The 21,743-nt window shown below is 38.8% G+C and overlaps 1 protein-coding gene across 3 annotated transcripts in view; it reads left to right on the forward strand.

Annotated features, from left to right (window-relative positions):
- NPSR1 (neuropeptide S receptor 1) overlaps positions 1 to 21,743 on the forward strand; it is a 234,295-nt gene that overhangs the window by 155,396 nt on the left and 57,156 nt on the right. For 2 of the 3 annotated variants that reach the window (XM_049893671.1, XM_049893672.1), the window contains exon 3: positions 10,324 to 10,427. The exons of the other annotated variant lie outside the window; for it this stretch is intronic. In XM_049893671.1, the coding sequence (XP_049749628.1) occupies positions 10,324 to 10,427 (104 nt within the window). The remainder of the gene's footprint in view (positions 1 to 10,323; positions 10,428 to 21,743) is intronic. 3 annotated transcript variants of the gene reach the window in all.

The following is a 21,743-nucleotide window of genomic DNA, read 5'->3' on the forward strand; positions in this document are numbered from 1 at the left end:
AGAGACACGGAAGACCTACTTACAACAATCAACCAACTTGACCTCATTGACTTATACAGAACTCTCCACCCAACTGCTACAAAATATACTTTTTTTTCTAGTGCACATGGAACATTCTGTAGAATAGACCGCATATTAGGCCATAAAACAAATCTTTGCAGAATCCAAAACTTCGAAATATTACAAAGCATCTTCTCAGACCACAAGGCAATGAAGCTAGAAATCAATAACAGAAAAACTAGGGAAAAGAAATCAAATACTTGGAAAATGAACAATACCCTCCTGAAAAAAGACTGGGTTATAGAAGACATCAAGGAGGGAATAAGGAAATTCTTAGAAAGCAACAAGAATGAAAATACTTCCTATCAAAACCTCTGGGACACAGCAAAAGCAGTGCTCAGAGGCCAATTTATATCAATAAATGCACACATACAAAAAGAAGAAAGAGCCAAAATCAGAGAACTGTCCCAACAACTTGAACGAATAGAAAGTGAGCAACAAAAGAACCCATCAGGCACCAGAAGAAAACAAATAATAAAAATTAGAGCTGAACTAAATGAATTAGAGAACAGAAAAACAATTAAAAGAATTAACAAAGCCAAAAGCTGGTTCTTTGAAAAAATTAACAAAATTGATAAACCATTGGCTAGACTGACTAAAGAAAAACAGGAAAGGAAACAAATAACCCGAATAAGAAACACGAAGGACCGCATCACAGCAGAACCAAATGAAATCAAAAGAATCATATCAGATTACTACATAAAATTGTACTCTAACAAATTTTTGAAAACCTAGAAGAAATGGATAAATTCTTGGAACAATACTACCTACCTAAACTAACACATTCAGAAGTAGAACACCTAAATAGACCCATAACAAAAAAAGAGATTGAAACGGTAATCAAAAAACTTCCAACAAAAAAAAGTCCTGGCCCAGACGGCTTCACTGCAGAGTTCTACCAAACCTTCAGAGAAGACTTAACACCATTGCTATTGAAGGTATTTCAAAGCATAGAAAAAGACGGACTACTACCCAACTCATTCTATGAAGCTACCATCTCCCTGATACCAAAACCAGGTAAAGACATTACAAAAAAAGAAAATTTTAGACCTATATCCCTCATGAACATAGGTGCAAAAATCCTCAACAAAATTCTAGTCAATAGAATCCAACAACACATCAAAAAAATAATTCACCCTGATCAAGTGGGATTTATACCAGGTATGCAAGGCTGGTTTAATATCAGAAAAACCATTAATGTAATCCATCACATAAATAAAACAAAAGATAAAAACCACATGATCTCATCAATAGATGCAGAAAAGGCATTTGACAAAGTTCAACACCCATTTATGATAAAAACTCTTACCAAAATAGGAATTGAAGGAAAATTCCTCAACATAATAAAGGGCATCTATGCAAAGCCAACAGCCAATATCACTCTAAATGGAGAGAACCTGAAAGCATTTCCCTTGAGAACGGGAACCAGACAAGGATGCCCTTTATCACCGCTCTTATTCAACATCGTACTTGAAGTCCTAGCCAGGGCAATTAGGCTAGACAAAGAAATAAAGGGTATCCAGATTGGTAAGGAGAAAGTAAAGCTATCACTCTTTGCAGATGACATGATCATATACATGGAAAACCCTAAGGAATCCTCCAGAAAACTACTGAAACTAATAGAAGAGTTTGGCAGAGTCTCAGGTTATAAAATAAACATACAAAAATCACTTGGATTCCTCTACATCAACAAAAAGAACACCGAAGAGGAAATAACCAAATCAATACCATTCACAGTAGCCCCCAAGAAGATAAAATACTTAGGAATAAATCTTACCAAGGATGTAAAAGACCTATACAAAGAAAACTATAAAACTCTGTTACAGGAAATTCAAAAGGACATACTTAAGTGGAAAAACATACCCTGCTCATGGATAGGAAGACTTAACATAGTAAAACTGTCTATTCTACCAAAAGCCATCTATACATATAACGCACTTCCAATCCAAATACCAATGTCATACTTTAAGGGGATAGAGAAACAAATCACTAATTTCATATGGAAGGGAAAGAACCCCCGGATAAGCAAAGCATTACTGAAAAAGAAGAAGAAAGTGGGAGGCTCACTCTACCTGATTTCAGAACCTATTATACAGCCACAGTAGTCAAAACAGCCTGGTACTGGTACAACAACAGGCACATAGACCAATGCAACAGAATTGAGAACCCAGATATAAATCCTTCCATGTATGAGCAGCTGATATTTGACAAAGGACCAGTGTCAGTCAATTGGGGAAATGATAGTCTTTTTAACAAATGGTGCTGGCATAACTGGATATCCATTTGCAAAAGAATGAAACAGGACCCATACCTCACACCATGCACAAAAACTAACTCCAAGTAGATCAAAGACCTAAACATAAAGACTAAAATGATAAAGATCATGGAAGAAAAAATAGGATCAACCCTAGGAGCCCTAATACAGGGCATAAACAGAATACAAAACATTACCAAAAATGATGAAGAGAAACCAGATAACTGGGAGCTCCTAAAAATCAAACACCTATGCTCATCTAAAGACTTCACCAAAAGAGTAAAAAGACCACCTACAGACTGGGAAAGAATATTCAGCTATGACATCTCAGACCAGCGCCTGATCTCTAAAATCTACATAATTCTGTCAAAACTCAACCACAAAAAGACATACAACCCAATCAAGAAGTGGGCAAAGGATATGAACACACATTTCACTAAAGAAGATATTCAGGCAGCTAACAGATACATGAGAAAATGCTCCCGATCATTAGCCATTAGAGAAATGCAAATTAAAACTACGATGAGATTCCATCTCACACCAACTAACGATGAGATTCCATCTCACACCAACTAGACTGGCATTAATCCAAAAAACACAAAATAATAAATGTTGGAGAGGCTGCGGAGAGATTGGAACTCTCATACACTGCTGGTGGGATTGTAAAATGGTCCAACCACTTTGGAAATCCATCTGGCGTTTTCTTAAACAGTTAGAAATAGAACTACCATACAACCCAGAAATCCCACTCTTCGGAATATACCCTAGAGATACAAGAGCCTTCACACAAACAGATATATGCACACCCATGTTTATTGCAGCTCTGTTTACAATAGCAAAAAGCTGGAAGCAACCAAGATGTCCGTCAATGGATGAATGGGTAAATAAATTGTGGTATATTCACACAATGGAATACTACGCATCGATAAAGAACAGTGACGAATCTCTGAAACATTTCATAACATGGAGGAATCTGGAAGGCATTATGCTGAGCGAAATGAGTCAGTTGCAAAAGGACAAATATTGTATAAGACCACTATTGTAAGATCTTGAGAAATAGAAAAAACGGAGAAGGACACATACTTTTGTGGTTACAAAGGGGGGAGGGAGGGAGGGAGGGAGAGGGCTTTTTATTGATCAATCTGTAGATAAGAACTGCTTTGGGTGAAGGGAAAGACGACACTCAATACAAGGAAGGTCAGCCTAATTGGACTGGACTAAAAGCAAAGAGGTTTCCGGGATAAAATGAAAGCTTCAAAGGTCAGCGGAGCAGGGGCTGGGGTCTGGGAAACTTGGTTTGAGGGGACTTCTAAGTCAATGGGCAAAATAATTCTATTATGAAAACATTCTGCATCCCACTTTGAATTGTGGCGCCTGGAGTCCTAAATGCCAACAAGCGGCCATCTAAGATACATCAATTGGTCTCAACCCACCTGGAGCAAAGGCAAAGGAAGAACACCAAGGTCACACGACAACTAAGAACCCAAGAGACAGAAAGGGCCACATGAACCAGAGACCTACATTATCCTGAGACCAGAAGAACTAGTTGGTGCCCGGCCACAATCGATGTCTGCCCTGTCAGGGAGCACAACAGACAACTCCTGAGGGAGCAGGAGACCAATGGGATACAGACCCCAAATTCTCATGAAAAGACCATACCTAATGGTATGATTGAGACTAGAGGAATCCCAGAGACAATGCTCCCCAGAACTTCTGATGGCACAGGACAGGAACCATCCCCGAAGACAAATCATCAGGCATCAAAAGGACTGGTCAGTGGGGGGGAGAGAGATGCTGATGAAGAGTGAGCTAATTAAATCAGGTGGACACTGGAGAGTGTGTTGGCAACTCTTGACTGGAGGGGGGATGGGAAGATAGAGAGAGAGGGAAGATGGCAAAATTGGCACGAAACGAGAAACTGAAAGGGCTGACTCAATAGGGGGAGAGCAAGTGGGAGAAGGGAGTAAGATGTTTGTAAACCTACATGTGACAGACTGATTGGAATGGTAAATGTTCACTTGAAGCTTTAATTAAAAAAAAAAAAGAAGTATTACCGTACTGGTAGCTCAGCTTTGGCTTCTCTGGCTGCCAAGTTGGACATTAAAGACAGTAGTAGCTAAATAGTCATCCATGATATTGGTCAATGTGTAGTCCCCATTTCTGCTACTGTGGCAACACCATTCATGTGTCCATTTTGCCAGTTCTGGGTGGCCAGTGATGAGGTCTAGATAATGTCAACTGACCAAGTCATTTTGTCTACTTGGTTATTCAGTGTTTTTTCTGTAGTAGATGCTTTTTGATGGGTGCTAATGTGTGATTCAAAAATCTTCACACATTGTACCCACTGGCTTTACAGTGGGCTTTAACCTCCTTGCATAAGTTTTCTAGAGCTGCCATAACAAAGTACCACAAAGTTGATGTTCTTGTTAGGTGCTGTTGAGTTGATTCTGACTCACAGCAACCCTATGTACAACAGAATAAAACACTGTCCAGTCCTGCTCCACATTCACAAACATTGTTATGCTTGAGGCCATTGTTTCAGCCACTGTGTCAACCCATCTCATTAAGGTTCTTCCTCTTTTTCACTGACCCTCCACTTTACCGAGGATGATGTCCTTCTCCAGGGACTGATCCCTTCTGATAACATGTCCAAAGTATGTGAAAAGAAGTCTTGCATCCTTGCTTCTAGGGAGCATCCTGGCTTTACCTCTTCCAAGACAGATTTGTTTGGTCTTTTGAAAGTCAATGACATATTCAATATTCTTTGTCAACACCAAAATTCAAAGGCATCAATTCTTCTTTGGTCTTCCTTATTCATTGTCCAGCTTTCCCATGCACATGAGGCAATTTAAAATACCATGGCTTTGGGTCAAATGCACCTTAGTCTTCAAGGTGACATCTTTGCTTTCTAATACTTTTACCACAAAGTAAACAATTTTAAACAACATAAATTTATTCTCTTGCAGTTCTGGAGACTAGTAGTCTGAATTTAGGGTGTTGGCAGAGCTATGTTCTCTGAAGGTTCTAGAGGAAAATCCTTTCTTGTCTCTCCCAGCTTCTGGTAGCTCCAGGCATTCCTTGCATGTAGGTGTATCTACATGTAGCTGCCTTTTCCTCTGTCTCTCTGTGTCTCTTCTCTCTTTTATAAAGGTGCAACTCAGATGGGTTTAGGACCCCCTCCACTCTGGTATCACCTTGTGTTAATTGATTACATTGTCAAAGAATTATTTCCAAACAAGGTCACATTCACAGGTACTTGGGTAAGGACTTCAATATACCTTTTGGAGGAGACACAATTCAATCCATAGTACTTCTCTTCACCTGATCATAGAGAATACCCTATATAGCCACAAATTTGAGCTGGGGGTGGGGAACTGGTGCAACTCTGGTGGGTGACATGGTAGGTCTGGGCTACCTACCCATAGAGCTCTTTCCTGCCAATCTGGTACTACTCTAAGACATACCATTTCCATCTTACGATGTACTCTGCTGGGCCTGTCTTACTACTTTATGACTTGGTGTGTCTGACAGAATCCAGACAGAAAGGGAAATCCTAGATATAATACTTATTTGGTGCCCCACTGTCAGGTATTCCACCACTGTCAGGGCTCATAAACATCCTAGGAACAGTTCCTCAAAAGGAGTATAAATTTACACTGCAGATAGCATGGCATGGCATTGCTCCAGAACCCAAAGAGCCTGGATTCAGATCCTCCCATTGGGGATTCCATAAACTCCAAATTATATATTTTCCCACTGTTATCTCCAACACCAGGTCTGCCAGATCTTAAGTCCCCAGTATCAGGGTGCTTTTACTGAAGCCCAGACATTCTGCAGAGCCCTTTCCTTCTCCAGGTTCACTCAAAGCTACCAGCCTCCCATGTCATCCAGTATATGGGCCAAAACAATATTCCAAGATATAGAACATGTTGTCTGTAGAACCCAAAGAGGCTTTCCAGGTGCTATGTTCCCTTTTTTGGGGAGACTTAAGATTCGGCAATTTATCTTTTACTTGGGAGAGAGTATTCTGGCAGTCCTTCACTCCTGGACCTCTAAAAACTTGACTGATGTGGCAGGTCCCTGAGTCATCATAGGATTTATTTTCTACCCTCTAGAGTGCTTTTTTTTTTTTTTAGAGTGCTTATCTCTTACCAAGCCCTCCAATGTACTAGCAACCTCTAGCTTGTGCTGCTCACAGCATGATGTCATTGATGTAGTAGATTAATACGATGTTCTGCAGAGTGTCCAGATGGTCCAGGTCTCTTCAGACCTTATTATGACAGAGGATAAGAGAGTTAACATGGCCTTGGGGCAAAACTGTAAGTTAACATTAATGTCTGTTCCATGTGAATGCAAATTGTTTCTGGTATTCTCTTAGGATCACATTATTTAACAACATCCTTGCCAAGTCAATTTGCCTGCTAACCATATACCTAAAGCCTTATTAATCTGCTATAGCGAAGATACTACATCCAGCACTGTAGCTATAATTGGGGCTACTATTTGTTAAAGCTTATGTTAGTCTACGGTCATTCTCCAGAATTGTTTCTGCAAGGACAAACTGATGAATTGAAGACTTCCACTGGCCTTGCCCACTATGATGGGGAAACCAAGTATGTCAATCCCAATTAAACACCTGGGGCCTGGGGAAGTAACCACGAGGAAGGTCTGTGGACCAAGTGACCTGTCCCACTGTAGCCAGAATTCCATTTATTACCTGGCCCATAAGATCCCACTCTAACAGCAGGGACATAATGACACATCAAGTCTCTGGGTATCATGTCAACTCATGTGTCTAATAGTCTTCAAAATGTCTGGGTAATCTCTCATCCCCCAGTATACAGTAATGTAAATAAATGGTCATAGGTCCCTTTGGTGAAGGACTTGGTGAATAATTACTGTCTCTACCTGCCATAGTGTTGCAAGGCCTAGCTCTGTGACTTCCTCTCCTACCATTGCCCTAGCCTGAAGAGGGAAACCACCCCTGAGCTTCTTCATGATGCTGTCGCCCTCCTCAGCAGTGCATTTTAATGGTCTTAATGAATTATGTGTATACTAAGCTCTTCCAGGAAGATAATTCTCTGGTAGGTCTTCTGGATTTACATAATATATCAATTACAGCAAGTCCACTTGCCTTAGCTTTTTTATCCTTTTCTCTACTCTCTTTCTGAGCGATGAAGGCATTTCCATTTTGCTTACGAAGGACCATCACTTTCTCCAGGCTTCTAAGAGCCATCCTAACAGTGAGCTTACCCTGTGTCCTAGGGCCCTAGATAGGATGTTATATCTCACATCTGAAGAAAGTGACCCCAAGTTGATAAATTCTTACTTATACAGTCTTATGTTCCAGTCCCGTCCATCTAAAACCCAGGGGTACTGATGCAGCTCCTGGAGGTATACTGACTAAGTCTTGCATTTCCTTTGGGGTATAAACTCTTCCCTTATCAGACTCAGAACATCCCCTGCCAGCCTATGCTGGTATTTATTTGTGTTGTTATACTTCTGGCAGCCAGGAGAGAAAGTGAGGGCAGCTCCTGAGGCCTTGTTGGAGGGAGGCTTCTGGGTTTCTTGCTTACATTTAAGTGCTAGCTCTTACTTCAGAGGGGTAGGCTGCCTCTGCCAGCTCTGAAGGTTCAGGAGCCTTGCAGATCCAAAATCAATGGGGAGATCCACCCAAATATCCTCACCCCATGTTTTGAAGTTCCAAGTTTCTCTAACCAGAACCCTGACCTTGATGTATCAGAACTGCCTTCGCTGAGTATTTAAATGTCTGTGCAGTTCTGGGACCCAGCTCTCAGGTTCTAAGTTTGCTCTTCAGTTATGTCCCCTCTCCCACTGGAGGAGATGAGGAACTTCTTGTAAGCTACCAAAGAGACCTGGCTGTCACACTTAAGCCTCTATCTGTTTGTTAATGATCCTCCATTTCTCATTCTTTTTCTGCTATTCCCCCCACATCTCTCAACTGTCTGAATCAGCCCACCAGCCACAGCGTTTGCCTCCACACTGTTTTCCAGATCTGCGCAGGTGAAATCCTTAGCAATTAGGACGTTACGTTGTGCCAGGGACTATCTGTGCCTCACATACCACTCACGTCGAGGCTCTCCTTACCCATGACTCAGTGAGTGAGCCAGCCCCCAAAGCCCATTTTACCACCTATTCTCTAGGACCACTCCTGGCTCCCCTGTGAAGGATCAAAGGGGAGGATGTGGAATTAGGCAGAGTCTCCAACCCATGAGACAATTCCAACCCTGGTAAGAAGAGAAAGAAGGACGGGGTAGGAAGAGCCTCAGATCACAGTGCAGTTCAGTAGGGTGACCAGAGCACAAATTGCCCATTAGAGGAGTTCCTTATCAGAGAGGAATGGGTCAGCACTAGTACCACACTGTGCTCAGTCATTGGTTGGGAACAGCCTGATGGAAGCAGGGCTTCAGTGTTCTCTCAGCTGGGGCTGCCAGTCAGCTATGCTCCCCATAGGAGTTTCTCCTCAACCCTGTGGAATAATTCCAGACACCCATAACGGTTTTCACGTCTCTTCTTCTCTTTTTTATTCACCAGTTCAAAGATGCTATTTTGATTCCACTAAGCACATCAAACCTTTCTTCTTTCTGATGTAACACATGGACTGTCCTTCTCACCTAGTTTAGAAGCACTGCAGAATGTTCAGAGGCATTCCTGTAGTTTTTTCACCTTCTCCTCAAGGAGGAATATTTGCTCATATTTATAGCATCCATTTGTTATGTTCCATTGGACAAAAAGACAAGCATGGACATAGACTTCTGGAGTAATTCCCTTGGTTTCCAGACTTGTCATTTCATGGTGACTAGCATCTTTCCCTCGATTCCTTTGCAATCACTACCAATTTGCTCCTGTTCTTGTGGAATCCCTAGAGACACTGCTTTTGAGTCAGTAGTATATACCATATTGTTTTACAAGCTAACATACAAATACTTAACCATCACCAGCTATTAAATCCATACCTGTATATAAAGGCCACTTCTTGGCTAAGTAGGTCAGAGATGACACATGTGATTCATCTTGTGGTTTCTCTCTGATCCATTGGATTGGGCTGCCTACAATACTGCTTTGAGAAAGACTCTGTATCACACAATCAATTAGTGATGTCTGCAATGGAGGGGTGAAAGGAGCTTTATACACATATGCCATATTTGCCCTCCTTGCTGTATATTCTCTAACTATAGAATTGAGTGAAATGACCTGCTCATAGGAATACTAAGCCCCTGATCTTGGCCTCAGACCTTGACCTCAGCTCCTCTGTAGTTTAACCATCTATGTTAGTTGATAAATCACTCACTTGATTTTTTGCAAGGCAGATGTTGAAAGGGAAAAAGGGGAAGCGAATAGAGGGAACTGGGGGCTGAAATTGGGAAATGGTGAGGTAATGAGAGGCACAAGTTGTAAAAAAAAAAAAAAAATGAATGCAGAAAGGGGAATCTTAGGGGACTTCCCAAAGGTTAAAAAAAAAAAAAAACCCGGACTCTAACTCATGGAAACTTCATGTGTGTCAGAGTAGAACTGTGCTCTATAGGGCTTTCAACGGTTGGATTTTTGAACGTAGATTCCCAGGCCTTTCTTCAGAGGTGTCTCTGGGTGGATTCCAACCCCCAACTTTTTGGTTAACAGCTGAGGATATTAGCCACTTATACCACCCAAGGATTCCTCCCAAAGTAAACACTGTGCTTTTCTCTTTTTTGTCCTTTATTGATCTTCAAACAGTCCTTGCTTTAGTACTGAGCTGATACCCTTGAAACTCCTTTTCTACTACTTGAAAGGTTACCTATTTGATTTGTATGATTCCTCCTCAGTCAGTATTGAAATCCTTCCTAGGTGGTTACTCTGAGTGGTAAAAGTCAAGGAATTCTTGCCTTGCCTTACTTTTCCTCAGTAGCCATAACAAGATTCCTATAAGTCAGAAACAATTTCTTGCAAATTAATTTCTCCTGTGCCATACAGCTGCAAATTTGAAATTAACCACTGTGTGTTTTGGTTAGACTCTTTCACAGGGCTGTTCAACATCTTGACAGACATTATTTGGCGATTCACTGGAGACTTCATGGCACCTGACCTGGTTTGCCGAGTAGTCCGTTATTTCCAGGTATGTAGCAACTTCCAAATGTGGTGAGACAAACTAACACCAGATTAGCTCTTGGGCTTTCTATAAGGAAAATGGTATTTCCAATGCAACAATCTGACCATTTCCTTATAGTTAAAAGAACAAAAAAAATTTGTAAGATATTTTTACGTTTTCTTTTGCTAAAAATAATACCTATAAAGAAAAAACAAATAAGCAATAATAAGAACATAAAACATTCATATTTCAAGCAATAAGTAAAATATCTGCGTCAATATTCTGGCTAAATAATCTCCAGAATATTTGTCAATTATACTCATCTTTTTTTCCTTGAACTAACCCAATACTGGTTACTGTCATGTTTTGAAAACTTTGGCAATTTTTTAGAAAATACGTGTCAATTTGTGTTATTTAACTTGCATTTTATTTATTATGAGCAAAATTATAGTTTTGTCTTATATTTTTTGGCATGTGAATTTCTTAATCTCTAAATTTCCTGTTAATATTCTTTTTTATAAACTGGAGTACTTATTTTCTAATTTATTGATGAGATCCATTTTTAGATATAAGATATTTTCATTTTATCATATATGCTTTCATATAAGTCACGTACATGTATAATATGTGAAAAAGCAACTCAACAGCATACAAGAACATATCATGTACATTAATCTATCATAAAACCCAAACAAAACCCACTGCTGTCGAGTCGATTCTGACTCGTAGAGACCCTATAGGACAAAGTAGAACTGCCCCATAGAGTTATGTGATATAGATAAATGGTACTTCAACTAAGTATGGAAAGGACAGTTTTGTAACTGGTTTTAGATGAATGTGTTCTGTTTCTGAGTTCTTAAAATTTTATTCAATTAATATATATCTATTTTGATGCCAGCACTTCAGGTCTAAATTATTGTAGCTTTATAGATTTACAAAGCATTTCTCGAAAACCTTACCCTGCTAAACTCCATTTGTTGGTAGGATTTTTTTGGAATCTTTATATCTATGTTCATAAGGAGATTATGATTTTCATTTGTTTTCTCACTTTCAGATCTCAGTAATGGAGTTATCCCATTTTCAGAAGTGACTAGGGAACCTTTTCAATCTTTTGTGCTCTGAACATATTCTTGAGAGCCTGATAGGTGTGAAAGAGCCTTTACCACCATCTGGGGCTGATATTTTCTGGAGGGTGATTTTTTTTTTTTTTTAATTTCAATATCTTCTTAAGGATTCTTGCTTCCTTGTAGAAAAATGTTTTCAATTGCTTGCTGTATTAATAATCAATTGCTAAGAAATAAATTACCCCAAAACTCAGTGATTTAAATCAATAAACATTTGTTATCTCACAGTTTCTATAAGTCAAGAATTTCAGAGCAGTTTAGCTAGGCAGATCTGGCTAAAGGTTCATCATAAAGTTCAGTCAGATGTTGGTTGGGACTACAGTCTTAGCAACTCCTGAGTGGAGCTGGAGGATTTACCCGGAAGGTGGCTCACTCACAAAGCTGGCAAGTTAGTGTGGTTGACAGAATACTTAAGTTTCATGTGGGCCTTTCCATAGGTATTCTTGAGTGTTCTTACAACTGGTTGTTAGCTGCTGTTGAGTTGGTTCCAACTCGTGGTGATCCCATGTAAAACAAAACAAGGTGTTGGTCTGTTCGGTGCCATCTTCATGATTATTGGTATGCTTGAGTCCATTGTTGTGGTCACTGCATATTTTGAGTGTCTTCCAACCTAGGGGGCTCATCTTCCAGCACTATATCAAACAATATTCTGTTGCTACCCATAGGGTTCTCATTTGTTGATTTTCAGAAGTAAATTGCCAGGTCTTTCTTCCTAGTCTCTTAGTCTGGAAGCTCCACTGAAATGTGTCTCCCATGGGTAACCCTGCTAGCATTTGAAATACCAGTGGCATAGCTTCCAGCATCATAGCAACACACAAGCCACCACGGTAGGACAAAGTGACAGTTGGGTGGTAGCCTCACAACATACCAGCTGGCTTTCCCAAGAATAGACTATCCAAAAAACGAAGGTGAAAGTGGCAATGTCTTTTGTGAACTAGCCTCAGAAGCCATACACCATCACTTCCAAATTATTCTCTTGGTCACTGAGGCCAACCTTGGTTCAGGATGGGGAGAAGAGAACCACACAGAGGAGGGAAATCAGTAGGTAAACATCCTTGGAGACCATCTTGAGGACTGGCTATATTTTTCAAAAACATAATTTATGTTATAATTTATGTGTTTTCTGATTTTTAACTTAAAAGCATCTTCTCAACTGAGCATTATTCATACCAGTAGCATTTCTTTTTACAGTATTTACAGTCAATATTAAGATAATATTTTATTTAAAATGTATCTTGGTGACATAGTGAAAATGGTGGAGTAAAACCCAAAAAATTCTCTCTTCCATAAAAGCAACAAGAAAATTGGCCAAAAAAAAAAAAAAAATTATATATATATATATACATATATATATATATCAGAATCAAATTTTTCAGCACTTTAGAAACCCTGGTGGCATAGTGGTTAAGTGCTACGGCTGCTAACCCAAGGGTCGGCAGTTCGAATCTGCCAGGCGCTCCTTGGAAACTCTATGGGGCAGTTCTACTCTGACCTATAGGGTCGCTATGAGTTGGAAACGACTCGACGGCACTGGGTTTGCTAGAAGTTAAACAAAATCTTGTAGCGATGTGGAAGTGTTCGTTCAAGAAAAATGACTGAATCTCAGTAATAAAAGTAAGCTTTGTGGTATTTTAACATGCCTTAGTCTCATCTCTCACTCTTCAGCTCTGTGGCAGCACTCAAAAAAAATGGCCCACATTCACAGTGAAAACAAATAGTCTAGCAGCCACCAGCAGGAGCAGAACAAGTGTAGAGCTCTTTCAAAGTCTCACTCCCAGGAAAATGTCCGTTATCTGACCTGTCTGGGGTTCCCTGGAAAACCCTACTTGTGTCACAGTCTATATTTTACTTGATTGAGAGCTCACCCAATGCAAAAAGACTTTTCCCTGGGAGCAATTACCAAAAACAATTACAGGCAATTGACTACATTCATGAATGCCTGAGGTGTTGAATAACAGTTGGAGAAAACAATAGACTAACCAAAGCTTAAAAAATAATCTGGGTAATGAAATGTTCATAGAGGCTTTGAAAAGCCCTGACATATTCATAGGCACCTAGAAGACCATGTGCATGCTCAGGACTGTATGAATACCCAGAAAAGACCAGAGAAAGCCCTAAGCTGGCACCTCTGGCTAACCTTGAGGTTTTGTGCAAGCAAGAAATAAAGCTTAAGGCAGTGTTGTCAACTGCCTGGCTGAATATCAAATGTATGACCCAACATACACAGAAAGATCTTCAGCAAAGACCAAAAGGCATTTAAGGCTATCTGTCCAATTACTAACTGATCGCTAAATTAACTGAGCAGACACTTCAGTAGCCACAGAGGAAAAAGAATGTAGACTTTACAGAGTTCATTCAGAAAAAGTCACTAAATAAATAAACAACTACGAGGAATAGCAACAACCACAGACTCTGGTGAGGGGTGAGAATCTTTCCAAAGTTGCCACATTATATTATTTTAAATGCCCAACTTTAAACAAAAAATTACTGGATCTGCAAAAAAACAAGCAAGTATAACCCATACACAGTAGCATACTTTCAATAATGGATAGAACAACTAGGGGAAAGATCAGGAAAGGAATAGAAAACTTGAATATAAGCCAAATAGACCTAAGAGACTTTTATAGAATACTCCAACTCCAAAACAGCAAAATATACATTCTTCTCAAGTCTTCATGGAACATTAGCCAGCAGGCTATAAACATACTCCAATAAATTTAAAAGAATCAGAATCATACAAAGTATGTTCTGTGCCACATGGAATAAAATTATAAATCAATAACAGAAAGAAATTTTAAAAATTCACACGTATGTGGAAATTAAATAACATACTTCCAAATAGTCAATGGGTCAACATCAAGTGTTGACAAGGATTTGAAGAAATTGGAACCCACATACATTACTGATGGGAATATAAAATGGTACAACCGCTGTAGAAAACAGTTTAGAAATTCTTCAGAAAACTCAAAACACAGAGTTATCATGTTGCTGTTAAATGCCGTCAAGTCAGTTCCAACCTATAGCAACCCTATGTACAACATAACGAAGCACTGCCCAGTCCAGCACCACCCTCACAACCGTTGCTATGTATGAACCCATTGTTGCAGCCACTATGTCAATCCATCTCATTGAGGGTCTTCCTTATGACTCAGCAATTCCACTCCCAGGTATACACCCAATAAAATTGAAAACGTGTTTCAGAGAAAAACTTGTACAAACGTTCATGGCAGAATGATGAATAATAGCCAAAAGTCTAAACAACCCAGATGTCCATCAATTGATGAATGGATAAACAAAATGGGATATATTCATTTAGTAAAATATCATTCAGCCATAAAATGAAAGGAAACATTATTTTACCTTGAAAACATTATACTAAGAAAAAGAAGTTGAAACAAAAAGCTATATATTTCATGATTCTATTTATATAAAATTTCCAAAATAGGCAAATCCACAGGGACAGAAAGTAGATTAGTAGTTACCAGGGATTGGAGGATGGGAAGAATTAGAAATTACTGCTAATAGGCATGGGATTTCATTTTGTACGATGAAAATGTTCTGGAATTAGAGAGTGGTAATAGTTTTTTTTTTTTTTTTTTTTTTTTGCACAACCTTGTGAATATCCTAAAAACCACTGAATTGTATGCTTTTAATTGTCCTTATTTTATGGTATATGAATTATATATCTCAATTATACACGTATACACACATTTATATATATAAATTCTTTCAGTACTTTCAGTCCTTTCATTTGACTATAATACATCTTTCAACAACTTTTTCTGAAAATATATATACATGTATTTCCTGAGTGCTTATATATCTAAGAACATTTTTCTGTTGCTTTCACCTATTGCACTCACCAATAATTTGGCTAGGATTAATATTTTGGAGTCATTCCCTTTTCTCCTAAAATATTTATGGATATTGTTTCATCCTCCTCCTGTAGTAGTATAACAAAGAAGACAAAAAAAAAAAAAAAAGACCTTCTTTTTCTTCCTTTGTAAGTCACCTATGTTTTTTACTACTTGCTTGTTAATTATTTCATTGCAGCCCAATGCTTTTATTACGGTACATCTACATGTTGATCTCTTTTCATTAATTTTTCCTGCCACCTGGTCAGCTCTTTCAATCAATAGACCCGAGGTTTCCTCTATGTCACAGAAGTCTTATTCTCTTGTGCCTTTGAATACTATTTATGTCCAATTGTTTTTATCCAGTACTCCTTCCATATTTTCCAAATTCTCTCTGCATGTTTTTACCACTTTGTATTTTCCTTTTGCTTTACGAGATAGTTTCTGAGGTTTGGCTTCCAAGACATTGATTAGATTTTTGCAATATTTATTTGATCCTTTGTTGGTTCTCACTTATATTTAGTTTTGACTTTCTGATTTAAAAAAAATATCTCATTTAGATTCTTCTTTTATTTCATGCCGTTGCTAAGCCAGGTTCATTTTAACAGATCATCTTTCTTTTCTTTATTAATTCATAGACTTAGGTTTCCTTAATTTTATTGAGATTAAAATACAAAGCCTGGGATAAACAAATTGTTGTGTATCTATACAGTGGAATATGATTCAGCCATAAAAAAAAAAAAAAGAATAAAGGACTGATAACATGCGACAAAGCGAATGAACCTCAAAAACTTCATGCTAAGTGAAAGAAGCCAGACAGCAAAGGTCACATGTTGTATGAGTCCACTTATATGAAGTATCTAGAATAGGTATATCCATAGAAACAGAAAGCAGATCGGTGGTTGCCAGGGGCTAGGAAGACAGGCAAATGAAGAACGACTTCTTAACGAACACGTGGTTTATTCTGAGGTAGTGAAAATGTTTAGGAACTAGATAGAGGTGGTGGTTTCGCAACACTGTGAATATTCTAAATATCACTGAATTTTCTTTTATAAAATGCTTCATTTTATGTTATGTCAATTTTACCTTAGTAAAAAAAAAAAGCAAAAAATAAAAATAAATTTAAAAAAATTTAAAGCAAAGATTAAAAAATCCGAGGACTGTATCAGGCTTCTTTCTGTGTTCTGAGACAGATCATTACCAAAGGCTTGTTCTGTCTCTATCTCTTGCATGTTATTCTCTTCATCCATAATGCTATAATTTTTTCATATACTTCATATCATTTTAAAAATAATTTACTCACTTTTACATAATGGGCATTATATAAATTATTATTTTTCTTCAGAAAAAAAAGAGTGGATATGTTTTAAAGCTCTTCAGTTATCTTGTTGAGGCTGTTAAGAGTTCTCTACTTTGATCTTAAACTGGAAAACTTGTGGACAGTTTTCTGATCCATACATTAGGTGAAATAAGAATACAGTCAGAACCATGGAAACACCAGATGAAAGGTTTTGTTTCACTTAGATGTTTCTCTATGTTTGCTGAGGTGAAAGTACCAGAATTATAATCCAGTGTGACCAAGCCTCATTCTTGGTGCTTAAAAACTTCTTCAGTGAGAATTTATCCTACTTCCATTGCTAGCATTTTTCTTGGTAAACGATCCTTTTCTTCTCAGCCCTGGACCAATTTCAGGCAATGGCTCAATACATCAATAAAGAAGTCTAATAATGCCTCAGAACCCCCACGTGTCTGTCAGTTTGTCATATGGTGGGGGCTTGTGTGTTGCTGTGACACCGGAAGCTATGCCACCAATATTCAAATACCAGCAGGGTTACCCATGGTGGACAGGTTTCAGCTGAGCTTCCAGACTAAGACAGACTAGGAATAAGGACCCAGAAAACTATTTCTGAAAAGAATTAGCCAGTGAAAACCTTATGAATAGCAACGGAGCATTGTCTGATATAGTGCTGGAAGATGAGCCCTTCAGATTGGAAGACACTCAAAAGACGACTGATGAAGAGCTGCCTCCTCAAAGTAGAGTTGACCTTAATGATGTGGATGGAGTCAAGCTTTCGGAACCTTCATTTGCTGATGTGGCATGCCTCAAAATTTGAAGAAACAGCTGCAAACATCCATTAACTGTTGGAACATGGAATGTATGAAGTATGAATGTAGGAAAATTGGAAATCGTCAAAAATGAAATAGAACACATAAACATAGATATGCTAGGCATTAGTGAGCTGAAATGGACTGGTGTGGGCCATTTTGAATCAGACAAGTATATCGTCTACTATGCTGGAATGACAACTTGAGGAAGAATGGCATTCATTATCAAAAAGAAAGCTTCAAGATCTGTCCAGGAGAATAGCTCTGTCAGCGATAAGATAATATCCATACACCTACAAGGAAGGCCAGTTACCATGAATATCATTCTAATTTACGCAACAACCACTAAGGCCAAAGATGGAGAAGAAGAAGATTTTTACCAGCTTCTACGGTCTGAAATTGATCATGCATGCAATCAGGATACATTAATAATCACTGGTGATTAGAATGCAAAAGTTGGAAAAGGGACCGGTGGTCGTAAAATATGGCCTTGGTGATAGAAATGCTGCCAGAGATCACATAACAGAATTTTGCAAGACCAAGGACTTATTCATTGCAAAACCTTTTTCAACAACATAAATGGCAACTACACATGTGGACCTCACCAGATGGTACACAGAAATCAAATCAACTACATCTGTGGAAACAGACAACAGAAAAGTTCACTATTATCAGTCAGAATGAGGCCAGGGGCTGACTGTGGAACAGACCATCAAATGCTCATATGCAAGCTCAAGTGGAAGCTGAAGAAAATTAGAACAAGTCCACAAGAGCCAAAGTACAACCTTGAATATATCCCACCTGAATTTAGAGACCATCTCAAGAATAGATTTGATGTGTCGAACACTAATGACCAAAGACCAGAGGAGTTGTGGAATGACATCAAGGACATCACACATGAAGAAAGCAAAAGGTCGTTAAAAAAATGGGAAAGAAAGAAAACACCAAAATGGATGTCAGAAGAGACTCTGAAACTTACTCTTGAACATAAAATAACTGTCTTAGTCATCTAGTGCTGCTATAACAGAAATTCCGCAAGTGGATGGCTTTAACGAAGAGAAATTTAGTCACTCACAGTCTAGTAGTCTACAAGTTCAAATTCAGGGTGTCAGCTCCAGGGAAAGGCTTTCTCTCTCTTTGTCAGCTCTGGAGGAAGGTCCATCAATCTTCCCCTGGTCTAGGAGCTTCTCCATGTTGGAACCTCAGGTCCAAAGGACACTGTCTGCTCCTGATGCTGCTTTCTTGGTGGTATGAGGTTCCCAACTCTCTGCTCACTTCCCTTTCCTTTTACCTCTTTTAGGATAAAAGGTTATGTAGGCCACAATCCAGGGAAACTCCCTTTACATTGGATCAGGGATGTGACCTGAGTAAGTGTGTTGGATCCCACCCTAATCCTCTTTAGCATAATCTAATCTTACCTCCTTAACCACGGGCAGAGATTAGGATTTACAACACACAGGAAAATAATGTGAATCACAAAACAGAAGACAACCACACAGTACTGGGAATCATGGCCTAACCAAGTTGACACATAGTTTTGGGGTACACTATTCAATCCATGATGGTTGCTAAGGCAAATTTAAGAAATGATGAAGTAAAAAAAATGAACAGAAGATTTCAAAGGGTGGCTTGAGAAGACAAAGTATTATAATGACACATACAAAGACCTGGAGTTAGAAAACCAGAAGGGAAGAACAAGCTCAGCATTTCTCAAGCTGAAAGAACTGAAGAAAAAATTCAAGCCTTGAGATGAAATATTGAAGGATTCTACAGGGAAAATATTAAATGACACAGGAAGTATCAAAAGTAGATGGAAGGAATACACAGAGCCATTAAAACAAAAAGAATTGATCAAAGTTCAAGCATTTCAGGAGTAGCATATGACTAGAAACCAATGCCACTGAAGGAAGAGGTGGAGGCTGCACTGAAGGCATTGGTGAAACCCAAGGTTCCAGGACTTGACAGAATATCAATGGAGATATTTCAACAAAAGGATGCAGCACTGGACGCACTCACTTATCTACGTGAAGAAATTTGGAAAACAGCTACCTGATCAACTGACTGGAAGATATTCATATGTATGCCTATTCCAAAGAAAGATGATCCAACTGAATGCATAAATTATCAAACAATATCATTAGTATCACACACAAGTAAAATTTTGCTGAAGATTTTCCAAAACCTCCTGCAGTAGTACATCAACAGGGAACTGCCAGAAATTCAGGCTGGATTCAGAAGATGGTATGGAACGAAGGATATCATGCTGATGTTAGATGGATCCTGGCTGAAAGCAGAGAATGCCAGAAAGATGTTTACCTGTGTTTTAATAACTATGCAAAGACATTCGACTGTGTGGATCATAACAAATTATGGATAACATTGGGAAGAATGGGAATTCCAGAACACTTAATTGTGCTCATGAGGAACCTATACATAGATCAAGAGGCAGTCATTTAAGCAGAAAAAGTTTAAAATCAGGAAAGGTACGCATCAGAGTTCTGTCCTTTCACCATACCTATTCAATCTGTATGCTGAGCAAATAATCCAAGAAGTTGGACTATATGAAGATGAACAGGGCATCAGGGTTGAAGGAAGACCCATTAACAACCTCTGATATGCAGATGACACAATCTTGCTTGCTGAAAGGGAAGAGGACTTGAAGCACTTACTAATGAAGATCAAAGACTACAGTCTTCAGTATGGATTACACCTCAGCATAAAGAAAACGAACATCCTCACAACTGCACCAATAAGCAACATCATGATAAACTGAGAAGAGACTGAAGTTGTCAAGGATTTCATTTTACTTGGATCGACATTCAACACCCATGGAAGCAGCAGTCAAGAAATAAAATGACACATTGCATTGGGCAAATCTGCTGCAAAAGATCTCTTCAAAGTGTTGAAAAGCAAAGATGTCTTTGAAGACTAAGGTGTGCCTGACCCAAGCCATGGTGTTTTCAGTTGCTTCATATGCATGTGAGAGCTGAACGATGAATAAGAAGAAGAATTGACACCTTCGAATTGTGGTGTTAAAGAAGAATATTGAATATACCATGGACTGCCAAAAGAACGAAAAATCTGTTTTGAAAGAAGTAAAGCTAGAATGCTGCTTAGAAGCAAAGATGGCCAGACTTTGTCTCACATACTTTGGACATGTTATCAGGAGGAATCAGTCCCTGGTGAAGGACATCATGCTTGGTAAAGTAGAGATTCACTGAAAAAGAGAAAGACCCTCAACAAGATGGATTGACACAGCAGCAGCTGCAACAATGGGCTCAAGCATAAAAACGATCGTGAGGATGACGCAGGACTGGGCAGTATTTCATTCTGTTCTACATAGGGTCACTATGAGTCAGGACTAACTTGAAGGCACCCAACAACAACAACAATGCCTCAGAAAAGAGTGACTCCAATCCTCCCCTCACTGCCACCTGTGCCCCAATGCTTGGCACAACTTCCCAGTCCCTCATGTTGCCAAATAGCCTCTCACCAGGAGGACCACACTGCAATTCACTACTGCCCCAGGTGATTGGCTCAACACAGCCAGTTAAGCCTTTTAGTCCTGTTCCCCAGGGGTGAGGTCATTCTCAAAGCAAGATCAGTTAAAAGTGGTCCAGTGGGGTACTCTCAGTTTCTGCTCTGACATGTAAAGAACTTACAAGTCACCAGTCTCATCCTCACAAGAGAATGGGAGAAACTATTTGCAAAACACATACTGATAGAGAACTTGAATGCAAAATACAGAAGGAAACCTTAAAACTCAATAATAAGAAAATCAACAAACCAATTAAAAATTGGGCAAAATATCTGAACAGACACCTCACCAAAGAAAATATACAGTTGGCAAGCAAGTATATGAAAAGATGCTCAGTATCATACATAATTATGGAATCATGAATTAAAACAGCAAAGAGATACCATTACAAACCTTTTAAAATTGCTAAAATCCAAAACAATGACAATTCCAAATGCTGGCGAGGATGCAGAAAAACAGGACTCTCATTCATTATTGGTGGAAATGCAAAATGGCACAGCCACTTAGGAGGACAGTTTGGCAGTTTCTTACAAAGGTAAACATAATTTTACCATACAATACAGCAATCATGATCCTAGGCATTTACCCAATCAAGTTGAAAACTTATGTCCACACAAAAACCTGCACACAAATGTTTATAACAACATTATTCATAATTATGGTGATAGTTAATGTTATGTGTCAACTTGGCTAGGCCATGATTCTCAGTATTAAGTAATTA

The sequence above is a fragment of the Elephas maximus genome, chromosome 8, assembly GCF_024166365.1.
Source record: "Elephas maximus indicus isolate mEleMax1 chromosome 8, mEleMax1 primary haplotype, whole genome shotgun sequence".
In the NCBI taxonomy this organism is placed as follows: domain Eukaryota; kingdom Metazoa; phylum Chordata; class Mammalia; order Proboscidea; family Elephantidae; genus Elephas; species Elephas maximus.